This window comes from Polyodon spathula, chromosome 38, assembly GCF_017654505.1.
Source record: "Polyodon spathula isolate WHYD16114869_AA chromosome 38, ASM1765450v1, whole genome shotgun sequence".
Lineage (NCBI taxonomy): Eukaryota > Metazoa > Chordata > Actinopteri > Acipenseriformes > Polyodontidae > Polyodon > Polyodon spathula.
Window position 1 is genome coordinate 4,628,917 of NC_054571.1, and position 15,556 is coordinate 4,644,472.

General features: G+C 39.6%; 1 protein-coding gene across 3 annotated transcripts in view; it reads left to right on the forward strand.

Moving 5' to 3' along the window:
* Window positions 1–15,556, forward strand: part of adgrl1a (adhesion G protein-coupled receptor L1a) — a 248,753-nt gene that overhangs the window by 117,528 nt on the left and 115,669 nt on the right. For all 3 annotated transcript variants that reach the window (XM_041235761.1, XM_041235763.1, XM_041235762.1), the window contains exon 4: window positions 9,431–9,540. In XM_041235761.1, coding sequence (XP_041091695.1) covers window positions 9,431–9,540 — 110 coding nt within the window. The remainder of the gene's footprint in view (window positions 1–9,430; window positions 9,541–15,556) is intronic.

Below are 15,556 nucleotides of genomic sequence, written 5' to 3' on the forward strand. Positions count from 1 at the left end.
AGTATATTTGTGAGATCTGAGCCCTATTTGAGGTGGGTACTGTATGTCTTGTGTATTAAAGAGGAGGCTGGTCTTCTCCGATGGGAGTGCTACTGTATGTCTTGTGTATTAAAGAGGAGACTGGTCTTCTCCGATGGGAGTGCTGCTGTATGTCTTGTGTATTAAAGAGGAGACTGGTCTTCTCCGATGGGAGTGCTACTGTATGTCTTGTATAGTAAAGAGGAGGCTGGTCTTCTCCGATGGGAGTGCTACTGTATGTCTTGTGTATTAAAGAGGAGACTGGTCTTCTCCGATGGGAGTGCTACTGTATGTCTTGTATAGTAAAGAGGAGGCTGGTCTTCTCCGATGGGAGTGCTACTGTATGTCTTGTGTATTAAAGAGGAGGCTGGTCTTCTCCGATGGGAGTGCTACTGTATGTCTTGTGTATTAAAGAGGAGACTGGTCTTCTCCGATGGGAGTGCTACTGTATGTCTTGTATAGTAAAGAGGAGGCTGGTCTTCTCTGATGGGAGTGGTACTGCATGTCTTGTGTATTAAAGAGGAGGCTGGTCTTCTCCGATGGGAGTGCTGTCTGCATGTCTTGTGGGAGTATTAAAGAGGAGGCTGGTCTTCTCCGATGGGAGTGGTACTGCATGTCTTGTGTATTAAAGAGGAGGCTGGTCTTCTCCGATGGGAGTGGTACTGCATGTCTTGTGTATTAAAGAGGAGGCTGGTCTTCTCCGATGGGAGTGCTACTGTATGTCTTGTGTATTAAAGAGGAGACTGGTCTTCTCCGATGGGAGTGCTACTGCATGTCTTGTATATTAAAGAGGAGACTGGTCTTCTCCAGATCGGAGTTCCCCCATGGGTGGCAGGGCTATTTTAAGTGCAGTGACTAGCAGCAGAAGGCTGTCTGGTTGGCACTAATTGCTCCTGTTGGGTTTGCAGGAGTAAGTAGCGGAGGGTGGGGGATCCTGCCAAGAGGTGCCCGCTGGGGTCTGCGATGATGTCATCAGCCCCCCAGACGAGCCTGTTTGTGCAGTGACAGGGGACTGAGGTATCTTAGTTTATCTCTTAAAGAGGGTGTATAGGTCGTATATATATATATATATATATATATATATATATATATATATATATATATATATATATATATATATATATATATATGTATGTATGTATGTATGTAGATAAATACAGTACGCTACCTCTATACATAAAGATCCACAGCAGCCCATAGCATTACCAGCAAAGTAAACACAATGGATTTTGAACACATTTTTGTCTTGTTGTCTGTCCTGTAAAGACATGGTACTATGGCACTAAGATGGATGTATTTAGAATCTGTGTATTTAGAACTCCACTACCTATTCTACACACAGTAAAATGCTCGGTCCAATGGTGTGCTACCAATATGTAATGAGAAGCATCAATGTAAAGATCCTTCTCAGTCTGTGTTATATATTAAGCAGGTGCTGCCTGTAAATAGTATTTTAAACACATACATTGTGTTGGATTCTTGGTTGAGAGCAGAGCTATAGTTACAGACGGCAATGCTGCTCCAGCTGAATGGAATGGTTATAGTTAATACAGTGTCTCTGATTTATTATAATAATGAACTCTTTATAAATCACAAAAGAACAAAGCTTGAGCTCTGGAACTTCCATTTATTAAAAGAACAAAGCTTGAGCTCTGGAACTTCCATTTATTAAAAGAACAAAGCTTGAGCTCTGGAACTTCCATTTATTAAAAGAACAATGCTTGAGCTCTGGAACTTCCATTTATTAAAAGAACAATGCTTGAGCTCTGGAACTTCCATTGATTACTATTAGTGTTGACAGGGTGGTATCTCTACACAAGATAAGAAGCACTTCATTAACAGAACACAAGTCGTATATACTATTTCTACATTTGCAGTTTCACACCCAATTATATTAACATTTACACCAAATCAGAATATCCAGGGTGCTTGCTGTATTTGTTCATTAACCAGGCAGCAGCAACAGTGTTGAGCAGTTTGTTTGTAGTCTGTTTGTTGACATTCCCCATTGGTGGTTTCAGCTGTAGAGACGCTAGCTTCCTCTCCCTTGAAACCTGCTTTCCAAAACACGAGTAAGGGAACCAAACAGGTGCACCTGTGCTGCTGCTGTATACACCCCAGGAAGGAGTGCTAGCCAAGCCTCTCCAATCAATTCTTACCACTCATTGAAGGGGGGGGCGGGAATGAACTGGGACACATTGACATATAGCAGCATACTTGCCTTCTTAAAATTATTATATTATATTATATTTCTCCTATTATTATATTAATTTTTATAAGTTGTGTATTAGAAATCAATGACCACTGTAAAACGCCTCTAAAAGTTTACCACAGCAACTCTGCAAACCCCCCCCCCCCCCCCCCCCCATGCTTTTCCATTGGTTATAGCATGCACTTACCACAGTTTATCAGGATGCGGGGCTGCTGGTTATTGCTAGGGTCAACAAAAGCAACACGGGAGGAGATAGGAAAGCTGGGACCATTACAGTCAAGACTAAAAATGCACTTTTATAAAATGGCTTTCTTATCTTAGTGGGTAGTAATGTAGCTTTACAATTGGGGCTTATTTATTATGTGTATACTGTTATTTAAATGGTCTGTTTATAGCAGTTGTATGTGTGACATGCTATACAAATGTATTGTGGTTTTTCTGCTATGTACTGCACAGTGCTTTGCGATACTTTTGTATAAAAAGCGCTACATAAATGCAATAAATAAATTAATAAATAAACCCCAGGTAGGTGGCTGATGCAGTCTGGATGGATTCCCTGGTGCTGTTAAATGCTCTAACAGTGTGTGGCTTATACCCACAGAATAAAGGATGATCAACCAACCCATACAAGTTTGTATCGGCCAGGCCTGTCTATTACATCCCTGAAGTGAAGAAATCATGGTGACTTGTTTAAGAACAGCTCTCTCTGTATATACAATGTTATTTTGAAACTTGGATTTATATGGCTATAAAATCAATTTTTTTTGTCCCAGTGGTGGATGGTATTTCTCGATTTTAGTTTCAATTTCTTGTTTTGCACTGCAAAAAAAAATCAACTTGACAAAAAAAGAAACTCAAATCAAGAAATAGTGTCTGCCACAAGGGCAAAATAGCAAGGTTATATGTTTTAATAAAATGTATATATAATAATGTGTGTGTTTATGTGTGTGTGTGTGTGTGTGTGTGTGTGTGTGTGTGTGTGTGTGTGTGTGTGTGTGTGTGTGTGTATATATATATATATATATTTTTTAAAATGTATATTATTATTATTAAATTTATTATTATTAATAATAATTATTATTTTTATTGATCTTCAGTGCAGCAATAGTTATGTGCACATGCAGAACCCGTTTTTTGGCTTGTCACATGCTTGTTCACTGTTCTCTGTATTTTAACAATAAAAAAACAGCATCTCCTGCATGTTACTTTAACGTTTTTAGTACATTAGCCAAATTTAACTAAATCGAACTACTCTTGAGCCATACATGCATCAAGAGCCATCCGCTGGACAGCCCCTGGTTATAAATATATTAAACCCAGAATAAGTCAACCCATAACTATACCAAAACACCCAAAGTTAAGGTCAAGTATGCTCTCATCTCCATATACTGCAGAATTAAGGCCTGTTTCACAGTCCAGATTAATGAATTGCTTGCAGACTAGATAGAAAATTCAATACATGTGTAGCAACAAAGAAAAAGAAAGCGTTCTCCAGGCTGTCAACAGAAACTGCGTCTTTCTTATGTTCTCAGTCTCTGTCTCCATTCTGACAGTGAAGATATAAAAAGCACAAAGGAAGGCGCAGTAGACAAAGGTCCTCCCAGCTTCACTGCTTTGTGTGACACAACAGAGGGAGGCGAGCGGAACATGTGATTGACAAACGGCTGGAAGAATCCAATTAAGAGGCTTTGTTTTAAGGCTAGACTTTGATTATGTAGTGACATTCCTAACTTTGTAAAACCAGCTTCTTTTATTCTGCGTTTTCTTTTCTCTCCACTTTTGTTTAGCCCTGGCGCTGCTGATGACATATTCAGTTTTTGGTCTGTTCAGATCTCAGAAAGATAAAGTAAACAGCAGGCCTGGTCAGTGCTGTGTTTCTTCTTGGAATATGATCTGCTCAGATGCACTTAAAAATAATATATATATATTATATTAATATATATATTATATATATATATATATATATATATATATATATATATATATATATATAATATATATTTGGTACCACAGTGAATTAATATATTGTATTATTGTGACCGTGAACACAAGCAAGTGGTCTTTGTAAGCTTTCTTCCCTAGCTCTAGTTTTTAGGTCAGTATATGTGATGTAGAAACAGCTTCTAATCACTTTTATAAACCACGCAGTGTGAATTTGTGTGTTTGTTTTTCCCTTTCTGTCGTCTTCAGAGCAGTGAAGTGAGGCCCGCTGCTTGTATCCTTGCCATTAATCAAGACACAATCTCTCTGACTGGAGCCCTTTACCCTGAGGGGCTGTGTATGTGTGAGTGTGTGTGTGTGTGTGTGTGTGTGTGTGTGCACGTCTGTATTCTGTAACAACTGCCTCTCCCATTTTCATGTAGGAGATCCAGCAATTTCTTTACAGTTTAGTGACAATGTCAGCTTTTCCATTACTGCTCTCACTCTATCTCGTTCTCTGCCTGTCTGTCCTCTCATTTTTTGTCTATTGCTCCCCCTTCTCCATTTCCCTTAGCTCTTTCTCTTTCCTCTCTACCTCTCACCTCTTTCCTTCCTCGCCTTCCTTCTCTCTCCCCCTGCTATGTCATCTCTCCCTTTTTTAATTTTTTCCTCTCTTTTAATTTCTTCCCTACTGCTCTCTTGAACCTCTCCCTTTGCCCCCCCCCCAGCTCCCCCTCTTCTTCTCATCTCTAATATCCAGGGGTTAAATTGCGCAGTATCCCAGATCTGGTACCTTTTTGTCTGACAGATGAGAATTAAACAGTTTTCAAATGTTGAACCGTGTACAAAAAGAAAGAAAGAAAGAAAGAAAGAAAGAAAGAAAGAAAGAAAGAAAGAAAGAAAGAAAAAGAAAACATATTTGGTTGCAAAACATGTAAAATAAAAAAAAAAGATTTCCTGTTTCATTAATTGAATGACAAAAGTGTAAGATACAATATATTGTAGAATGCAACGTCTGAGTAAGAAAAATACAAAACACCAAAAGAAACTAGCGCTCTTAACAGCAATAGTTTCCCTGTTCATCAGATTAGTCGGTCCACCACTGGTATTGTTCAAACGTAAAGATCATGTTAAAGCACTGCTAGACAAAGGTCAGCATGCAATGTAATGTAATGTCAATGAAATACTGTGCTAAAGCAACACAAGCAGATACAGTACAGGCATGTCAATGTAATACTGTGCTAAAGCAACGCAAGCAGATACAGTACAGGCATGTCAATGTAATACTGTGCTAAAGCATTGCAAGCAGATACAGCACAGGCATGTCAATGTAATACTGTGCTAAAGCAACGCAAGCAGATACAGTACAGGCATGTCAATGTAATACTGTGCTAAAGCAACGCAAGCAGATACAGCACAGGCATGTCAATGTAATACTGTGCTAAAGCAATGCAAGCAGATACAGCACAGGCATGTCAATGTCAAAGTCATGTCAGGTAGCAGCAAGTCAATCGGACAACAAGAACAATACACAATAAAATACAATTAAGACACAGGCAAATCACATTTAAAACAATAATCGAAATACACAAAAGTAGTCAACTGTTTAAAACAATTACAACTCAGTCACAAAATCATGCAGTTTACTCTTAAATTGCAATAAAGATATCTTGGTCTGCAGCTTTAGTTGGACTGGAACTCATTCCAGGACCATGGGGCATAATAAGCAAAGGATCCTTTACCAGCCTCAGTACGCACATCTGGGATTTTAAAATGCAAAAAAAAAATGAGATCTGAGGCTATGGTTACTATGGGAAGCTATAGGGTATTCATTTAAATAAGTATATTCATATAATTTACATTGAATAGCCTTATATACCAGAATATACCAGTGCTTCAACCTGCGTAAAGCCAAATGAGTCCAGCCTACCAAAATGATGAGTATTAAATCTTGTATTTGTATTGTACCTCAATGCTGCATGATATAGCGAGTCCAGTTTACGTAAAGCTGATGGTGATGAAAACCTATATACTGCATCACCATAGTCAATTTGCAGCAAAAACATACAAGCAATAAGCCTCTTTTTTTGTTTGCATATCATATATAACATGTGCATATCATAGTGACATTTATAGTGTATTCCCATGCCCAACAGACGAGTGTGGAAACATGCACTCACCTCTGTCCAGCACACTGCCTTCCTTCTGTTCCTTTAATACGGTCCTATTAGCATATGGTAATGCATCGGTAAATGGTTACATGAGATGCAAATGTATTCTAGGTGGACATTCAAAATGCACATAGCGCAATAAATTTGAATTGGGCGAAAGTCCTAAATCGTCTGAATATACCAATATAATTATAACTGCGATGCCCTAGTTCCAATAACAGCTGGCTCAAATAGTGTCAGAGTAACAGTCTACTCTGGAGTTGGGTGCAATAGTACAAACGTACAATAGTACAGAACCCCAACCCCAAATCCCCACCCCCACCCCCATCCGCACACACCGGATGGGCGGATCAGTTATGTGCTTTATCACTATATTGATATGATGGACAGCGGTATTGTGTTTACATATACAGTTATATGTGTTCTTCACTGCTCCAAAGGCATATCGGCATCCAACTTGTGCCATCAAAGTATAGAAATGAAGATTGAGAGAAGGATGAAGAGGGGAGGGAGGTCCTGCCTGTTATCTTTGCTGTGTGTTGCCACACATCTGTAAATTAATTGTATAAATAGTCATACACTCATATTGTGGCCCATTGCTTTATTTGGCTATTCCACAGGTTGCTGTGCATTACGGGTGAGGGGTGGGCAGCTGCAGTTAACGTTTTCCTACAATCAGACCGGTGATACGACCAACCAATCAAAGACCTGTATTTTCTCTGCAGCAGTCCAATCATAAGTTAGTTGAGGCGGAACAACTAGTTCTGTTAACCGTAATTTCTGTCCGTTTTTTTGCAGCTGTCCAGTCTGCTGAATGTCAGTGTTGCTAATTGTACAGAGACTGTTCATTTATTGAGAAATCATAGTAGGCTACAGTTAACATTCTGGTAGCGTATTTAGAATGAATTATGATTCTTACAAAAAAAAATGGCGTAATCCATTTCGGCGACACTCAAAACCTTACAAACTGGGCTTAATCATGATGTTCAAATGGGTGAGTAGAATGAATAACAACGCATTTCTGTGTATTGTGTATATAATAATGCTTGATTTATGTTTACTTTGCAGGTGAATGACCTCGTTACATTTACAAATCAGAGAGTATGCTACTACAGTTAGACTTTGTCACGGCAAGACTTACATAAAAAAAAAAATTAAAATCATTCAGAAAAAAAGGACAGTATCCAAAGCATTTTTAAAAAAAATTTACTTAAAAAACATACAGCTGTGTCGGATCAGCTGGTCTTTAAAGAAACCCATATAGTATTTTCTTGTGATACAATACTGTCCGTATTCAATAAAACAGTGGTGTTATCAGTACATTAATTTGAAAACTCGGCGCCTAGCTATGGAGCCAGTTGTGTATTTGAATGGTCCATATGTATGTGTGAACGATATATTGTGTGGTCTCGTCTGCTGTTATATCGGTACATACTGTGGCTACTCCAATGATAGCAGCTTGTCACATTACTAATGGTGACTGTCCATCATTCTGCAATCTCACTTGGCTGTTGTGTGCAGTTGCTATATTGGTAGTGAATGCTCAGACGGTTTTGCGAGGCACAAACAGATTTGCAAATTGGTCAAAAAACTGCTGTATTCCAATTTCTCGCAAATGCTTTGTGTTGTTTTGGAATATCTTTCATTTTGTGCCAAAGCAGTATTTTTTTGCGAGGCACAAATTTAGCGAGGGGATTGCGCGAAGATCGAAGATTGGGCCCGTAGTCCCTTCACCACAGACATAACACAGACATAAACATGCAAGATAGCTGCTTCCGTATCCAGTGCTCAAAGAATATCACAGACACAATACGGACACAAACAAACGAGAGCTGCTTCCACATCCTGCACGCAAAGAATATCACAGACATTTACGGAGCTTTTTGAGATGTTATAGCAATAAAATAATGACTTGGATCTGTTGAGGAGTTTGGTGATAAATCGAGTGATTCGTGACTATGAAGATGTAGATGCAAATACAGCGAACAAGGGGTGGGGCAGGGCTGGAGATGCAGTACTGAGTGTCCTGTTGATATGCAGAGCCTTTTAAACCTGTTTTACTGTGAAAAAAAAATACTTTTAAAACAGCGCATGTAAAATAAACAGTGTGCGTGAAAATAAATTAGACGTGACATGCCAGACAAGCGCTGAATAAATGGACCTCAAAGGGTTAAGACCTCAGAATCATGTTTGTGTGTTTTGGAATGAATTCTCAAAGTCGTTGCCTAGTAAAGGCACAGCTGCTAGGAGTGCAGGGGCTCCTGGCTGTGCTGCATTGGTCAGGGAGTGCTGCATTGGTCAGGGGCTTAGGGAGGAAAATAGGGAGAAAAAAGGTGATGGGCCTGACAGTGGGTACTGAGATGGCCTGTTGATCTTCAATCCTCTTGGCTAATCCCATGGTATAAAGCAATAAATAAAACATTCTGCTGATGACCTATAAAGCCCTAAATGGATTGGTTGCATGCAATTTAAAAGATTTGGTACACAGCTATATGCCGTCATGGAATTTGCGGTCAATGGACTCTGCTCTTTTAATTATTCCAAAAACAGGGCTGTGTTTGAAGGGTGACGGGCTTTCTGCAGTTATGCACCAGGATTGTGGAATGCTCTTCCTGGGGTGATCAAAGACTGAGACTCTGGATATTTTTTAATCACGTCTTAAAATGTACTTTTATTCACTTGTATTTACAAATGTTTACATATTTTAATTGTAATGTCTGTTATGTCTCTTTTATTGAACTGTACAGTGCTTTGTTATGTTTGTACATGAAAGGCTCTATATAAAATACAAAATAGAATTAAGGGGGACCTGATTGTAGTCTTTAAACACCTTAAAATCAATAGAACACACAAACCAGGCCCAGAGGCTATAATGGGTTACCTTGCCATATTGTTCATGCTGAATCGCTGCGATAATTTAAGACCTGACTTAACCAAGTTTTTACTAGCAGGAAGTGGATGAGCATTGATGGGTCAGTGACATGCTCCCCTTTTTGTACCTGTTCCTTTGTTTTTATGCAATGGTTACATTTCCAATTGGGCGTTTTTACATTTAAAAATGGTAGCGAAATGATTTCAGTGTTTTTCTTTTCTTTCTTGAATCCTTTAGGTGCAACAACCGGACACAGTGCGTGGTGGTGGCTGGCTCCGATGTCTTCCCTGACCCCTGCCCGGGTACCTACAAATACCTAGAGATCCAGTACGAGTGCGTTCCTTACAGTGAGTACCGCTGCACACTTAACATCCCAAACAAGAAGATTTTAAACAACCTGCCACCAAACGCTAATGACTTAACTCTTCAACTCTCCATTAGCAGTGCAGAGCTCCGGTACTTCACAACATTTTCACAGAGAGAATAGCAAATAAAGATAGACCAAAAGAAAACTGAAAGGTTATCAAACGGCCTGTGCTATACCACATCTAATTTGCCACGGCTGTTACATAATTATCTAAATCTCTAGTAAAACTATAAGATGCCATGGTCTAGTCATCTTGCCCTATTTGTAGCAACCACATTTGAAAATAGACAATACAATTCTTAGCGTTACAATTTGTTGCCAGAAATCCTAATGGGAGAACAGAAATATCAAACATCTCTTGACACTGTTACTATCTTCAAGAACATCTAGACTTGAAATAGAAGAAATCAAAGAGGCAAGATCTTACAATTAAAAAAAAAAAAGTTTTGAACCTAAGTTCTGTGCTTTTTAAACCATTTTCTTAATATAACTTTATTTTGTAACAACATAATATAAATTATGTTAATGCATGTCGCAAGCCGATCGTTTGTAGTTTTGCAACCAACTACAAAGAACGCAAAAGACACCATGCTGCTTAAGCAATACGAGGTATCTCTGTGACAGGTATAGAGAACACAAGAGACACGATGCTGCTTAAGCAATACGAGGTATCTCTGTGACAGGTATAGAGAACGCAAGAGACACAATGCTGCTTAAGCAATACGAGGTATCTCTGTGACAGGTATAGAGAACGCAAGAGACACGATGCTGCTTAAGCAATTCGAGGTATCTCTGTGACAGATATAGAGAACTTCTTAGCATTGTACATGAACATTATAGCCAACCATATGTAAGATAATGCGTGAACTTTCTGATTGACTGAACAACTCCCCATTGTTTATAATACACTGTTTCAATCAAATTGACACCATAGCATTTTACAAAAATGTATTAATTCTCTCTTCAAATCCCCTCCCCCTCCCACACACACACACACACACACACACACACACACACACACACACACACACACACACACACACACTTTTGATTTCCTCATTTCAGAAAGACATTAAATGATGTGACATTTCACAAAAAAAAAAACATGTTAAGATATAGCACTGGCCAGATTGATAGAACAATTACCTTCAAGTAAGAATTCAGATTGTTGAATTTCTGTTGTGAAAATGTTGGAAGGGGATTTGTCTAGTGTTAGCACACGAGCCCAGTTCACTGTGCTAACTGTAAAAAGCTACAGTTCCTTTCTTCCCATGAGGGAGGGAGAAATTCTCTACTTTTCCCATAGGGGGCGGTGATTCAACGTGATTGGAGCTGTTACTACTTCATCTAACCTTACATTCCTTCCTCTTTCCCTCTCCCTTTCTTTCCTTCCTTCTCCATCTCTTCCTCTCTCTACAGCATCTGAATAAGGAGCAGTGTTTATTATTGAAAGCATTTATTCATAATCATATGCCTGTAGGAATATGGTTGTGTTGGTTAGTGTTGTAATTATGAGGACAAAAACAAATTGTTGGCAAATTGTCATTTGTTCTTTAGAAAAATGCATCCCCAAAATAAGACTGTTACCATAATTTTCCATAAACATAGTTTTATTTATTTCCGTTCAGTCCTGTAAAAATAGTTATTAAAAATTGTTACAGACTTCTTTTTCTTGGCCATTTCTTGCACACTACACCCAAGAAATAAGCATTCGAAATAGTTTGACAAATATTTCAGTTGAGACTTCTTAGTTTACTTAGCACAGTGTTTATTTTACACTGGCTTAGGTACATCATCCAAACTGGCAAAATGTGTGTAGATAGATAGATAGATAGATAGATAGATAGATAGATAGATAGATAGATAGATAGATATTAGGGTTTAATCAACTAAAGAGGTGATCTCAGATACATTTTTTATTTTTTCTTTACAATTTGATTTTGCAGATTTTTTTAAAACAAAATAAAATCAAACAATAGAAGACTTCATTTTCTCTGCGGCAGTCCAATCTTAAGTGAGTGAAGGCGGGGCATAAAGAGTTGAAGGTATTTTCTGCCTCGGCTTAAGGTCTTGACCAAGTTTAACGAATGGGAGCGTCAAAGATCTGCCCCTTGTTATGCAAGTGTCCAGTCATCAGTGAGCAGAGGTGGGACTTAAACCATTGATGGTATTCTTTGTTTCAGTTGAAGGTCTTGGGAGTTTAACCAACGGGAAAGTCAGAAAACTGCCAGTTTTTCACCTGTCCAATCACTAATGAGCAGAGGTGGGACATAAATATGCTTGGGTAAGCGGTGTAAGAATTGCTTATTCACGAGGCAGGAGCCAGGCCTGCATAAAGGGACTGCTAGAATAAAGACTAAGTGCTTGCGACTTCAGCAACAGAATAGGGGTTTCCCCTTGATAGGACTGGGACAATGCAACGATGTATCGATGCATCGATTCATTGGAATAACCACCATGGATAAATAACCACGATGGTTGAAAAACAAAAACTCATCTATCAGTTAATTGGACATTTTTTTTTGTTAGGACCGGTTGACATCTAAACTCTTAATACTTGCCTTTCCTTTGGTTCCTTTAAATAATAATAATAATAATAAAAAGCTCCCCGTCCACAACGCAGCACTTCCAAAAAGCGTCAGAGCAAAAGAAATAACAGGCCTGATAGTGGATGTTGTCACACAAGATATCAGACCTGTTAGTACAGTAGAGGGAGCTGCGTTTAAAAATCTGATGGCGAATCTTACCCTATGAAATACCCTGTCGAAAGACACTCTCCAAATCCATTACTCTGGACCACGAACGTGCAAAGGAAAAGCTTAGACAGGATTTAAGTCAAGAGTGTAATCACTACTGAGGAGTCCATCGCTACCGACATAAGGACAAGCATAGCACAAGAAGCAAAACTGGGAACTCGGGTCAAAAGTATCAGCGACACGAAAACAACACGAGAGACACACAGCTGTGAATTTAGCAGAAGCAGATAAACACAGAGCTTGAAGTGGCTACAAAAGTAACAGCTTTTGTTCATGACAACGCGGCCAACGTGTGCAGAGCAATGTCTTTGCTTTCTGCAAGCGAGCGTGCTTTGTAGCGTGGCAAGAGTGAGCCGTGCAGGGCACAATATAAATCTCTGCATTCAGAAAAGCTTAGAGGATGTATGACAAGTCCATACGTTAGTGGCAGCAGCAAGGAGACTGGCAGCAGCAAGGAGACTGGTTGAATATTTTAAAAAGAGTTAGATGGCAACAAGCGCTTTAAATAGGAAACAAACAGAAGTGCTGAGCACAGAAAAGCAGCACTCAAGTTGATACAGGATGTACAAACAAGGTGGAACGCGGTTTATTACATGTTTGAACGTGTTCTGAATTAAAATGGCTGGTTGCTGCTGTTTTCTCAAACCCAGATTTGACCAAAAAGTCTGGTGCAGCTACTTTAGCTCTCACGCCTGAGCAGTGGATGCTAATGGCTGAGATGCTGCCTCTACTACAGCCATTCCAACCGACTACAGTACTTTTGAGAGCAGAGGAAAACATTACGGATAGATCTTTGTTCCCACTTGCAACAGGGATAAAACACAGACTTACTGAAGTTCCTGATGAAGGGGAGACGTCGTCTTCTTCAAATTCAACTGCTTTGCTAATTCCAGTTACACAGAGTTTGAGAGATAAGCTAGTGTGTAATTTGTCTCAGCGATTTTGTTTACATCAGCTGAATGACCCAAGTAATGAGGTTATGCCACAGCTTGTATGGGTGCAAATGAATAGATTTAAGGAGAATGGAAAACAAAATGTAGTTCAAGTTATTTGGCCAGGGTTCCCCACTGACCAGTAGGAACCTTCCTCTTGGAGGGCTAGACTATGTTGTCGGCCTGTAAGTTTGGGAAGTGAGCTTCGCTTGCCCCAAGAAGGGGGCCCCCTTATTTATTTATAACTAATCTAACCGCTGGACAGAGTGGAAGGAAACCTTTGAGTGAGAAAACCTCTGGTGGTCCTGGAGGAGAGATGGCCCCCATCTGGGCATGCTAGCAATACTTTGTTGAGCAGAAATAATATCAGGAGAAAAGCGAATGTAAGAGTCCACTGCTGAGGTAGAGCTGGTTGATTTTAACTTTGGCTGCTGATGTTGCTGCAGCCACACACCACCTACAGATGTCTTCTACTATTCTGAGCTTGTCTTTTTCACCTCCATTGACAACTGTGAGGGAACTCTTTACTGATTGATTTGAAATTAGAAAATAGAAGGAAGCAGCTGTGGATTTCCCACACAGTCTGGAACGCGCGCTGTGCTTTGAGACTATTCCAATGAACCCCCTTCCAGATCTGGAATGTGCGCTGTGCTTTGACAAGATTCCAGTGAACCACCCCCCCCACCCTACCCCCACTCACAATCTGGAATGTGCGCTGTGCTTTGAAGAGATTCCAGTGACCCCCCATGATCTGGTACACTCTGTGCTTTGAAGAGATTCCAGTGACCCCCCCATGATCTGGTACGCGCAGTGCTTTGAAGAGATTCCAGTGACCCCCCATGATCTGGTACACGCTGTGCTTTGAAGAGATTCCAGTGACCCCCCATGATCTGGTACACGTTGTGCTTTGAAGAGATTCCAGTGACCCCCCCATGATTGAAGAGATTCCAGTGACCCCCCCCATGATCTGGTACGTGCTGTGCTTTGAAGAGATTCCAGTACACCCCCCCCCCCCCCCCCCCCCCATGCTGTGGTGAAGAGATTCGTGACGCTGTGCTTTGAAAAGATTCCAGTGACTCCCCCTCAGGATCTGGTACGTGCTGTGCTTTGAAAAGATTCCAGTGACTCCCCCCCAGGATCTGGTACGCGCTGTGCTTTGAGCTGTGATTTAAATGACCCCCACACACAATTTTGCACAACTATGAATATTTAAATTGACAATAAACAATATTATCTGTCAAAACTATAAAAGAAATGTAGTTAAATTATGCCAAGCCTAACTATAACTGAAGCAGCGCTGATTCATTTGCATTGTCAATACTTTCATAAGAGATTTAAAACATCCTGCTTCAAACTGATTTCCACATTGTAGAGCCAACATTGCCAATGTAAAACTGACATTCACTGCAATACAAGCCCTACAGAAGCCATGCATCCATTTTCCAATTAGGTGTTTGTTGAAATATACATTTTTTTTTCAATAGCGACATTTATTTTGCAAATTGAGCCCAAATAGATTAATGTAAGAGAAATCAGCAATGTTTATTTAATAAGACCAAGCGAATGATGTGTCTGTAAAGCCATTAAAGATTTACCAGGTCTGAAATTACATTTCTGTGGCGATTGATGGAGTTGCTTAGACTCCTTACAAAATACAGGATTTCTGTGTGAAGGAAACAGAAATGAAGAAATGAAGAGTTAAACGACGTGTGTTACAAACTGAATGGAACGTTGGCTACAGACAATCAAGAGGCAGCATTTCAGATCTGCCAATAGCAAGATGGAGATGGATAAAGCTGCAGAGCTCTCAGGCCAAGAATGTCAAATGTCTGATTTATTTTCATGCAAGTACTGTGGATAGTTTTATTGTTATGGCTGTATTTCAACTGTTTGACCTAAATCCATTGTTCCCTGTGTCAGAGGGTCAAGTGATGACATTAGTATTGTTTGACATTGTTTACTTTTTCTATAAATCAGGTATCAGTGAGACACTGAAGCTACCCTAACTGATGTGAAGGTACTGTCCGGTAATCTTTTACTTTTACAAGGCGCGTGTCCCTTCAAAGCTGCATGTAGAGAAGGGCATTCTTCAGACCCAGTGTTTTGCAATGTCTTTTTGAAATTCCTCTTTTAATATATCCTGAATTTAGTCTTCAAATATGTTGTGAAGAGTTTGGGCTTAGCAATATACTGTATTTGCTTTGTAGTCTGTCACAATGAAAAAACTAAAATCCTAACTTTATATGACATAAAATAATAAAATCACTCATGGAAATACATCCACATGAGTGGAAGCTCAGTGCACTAG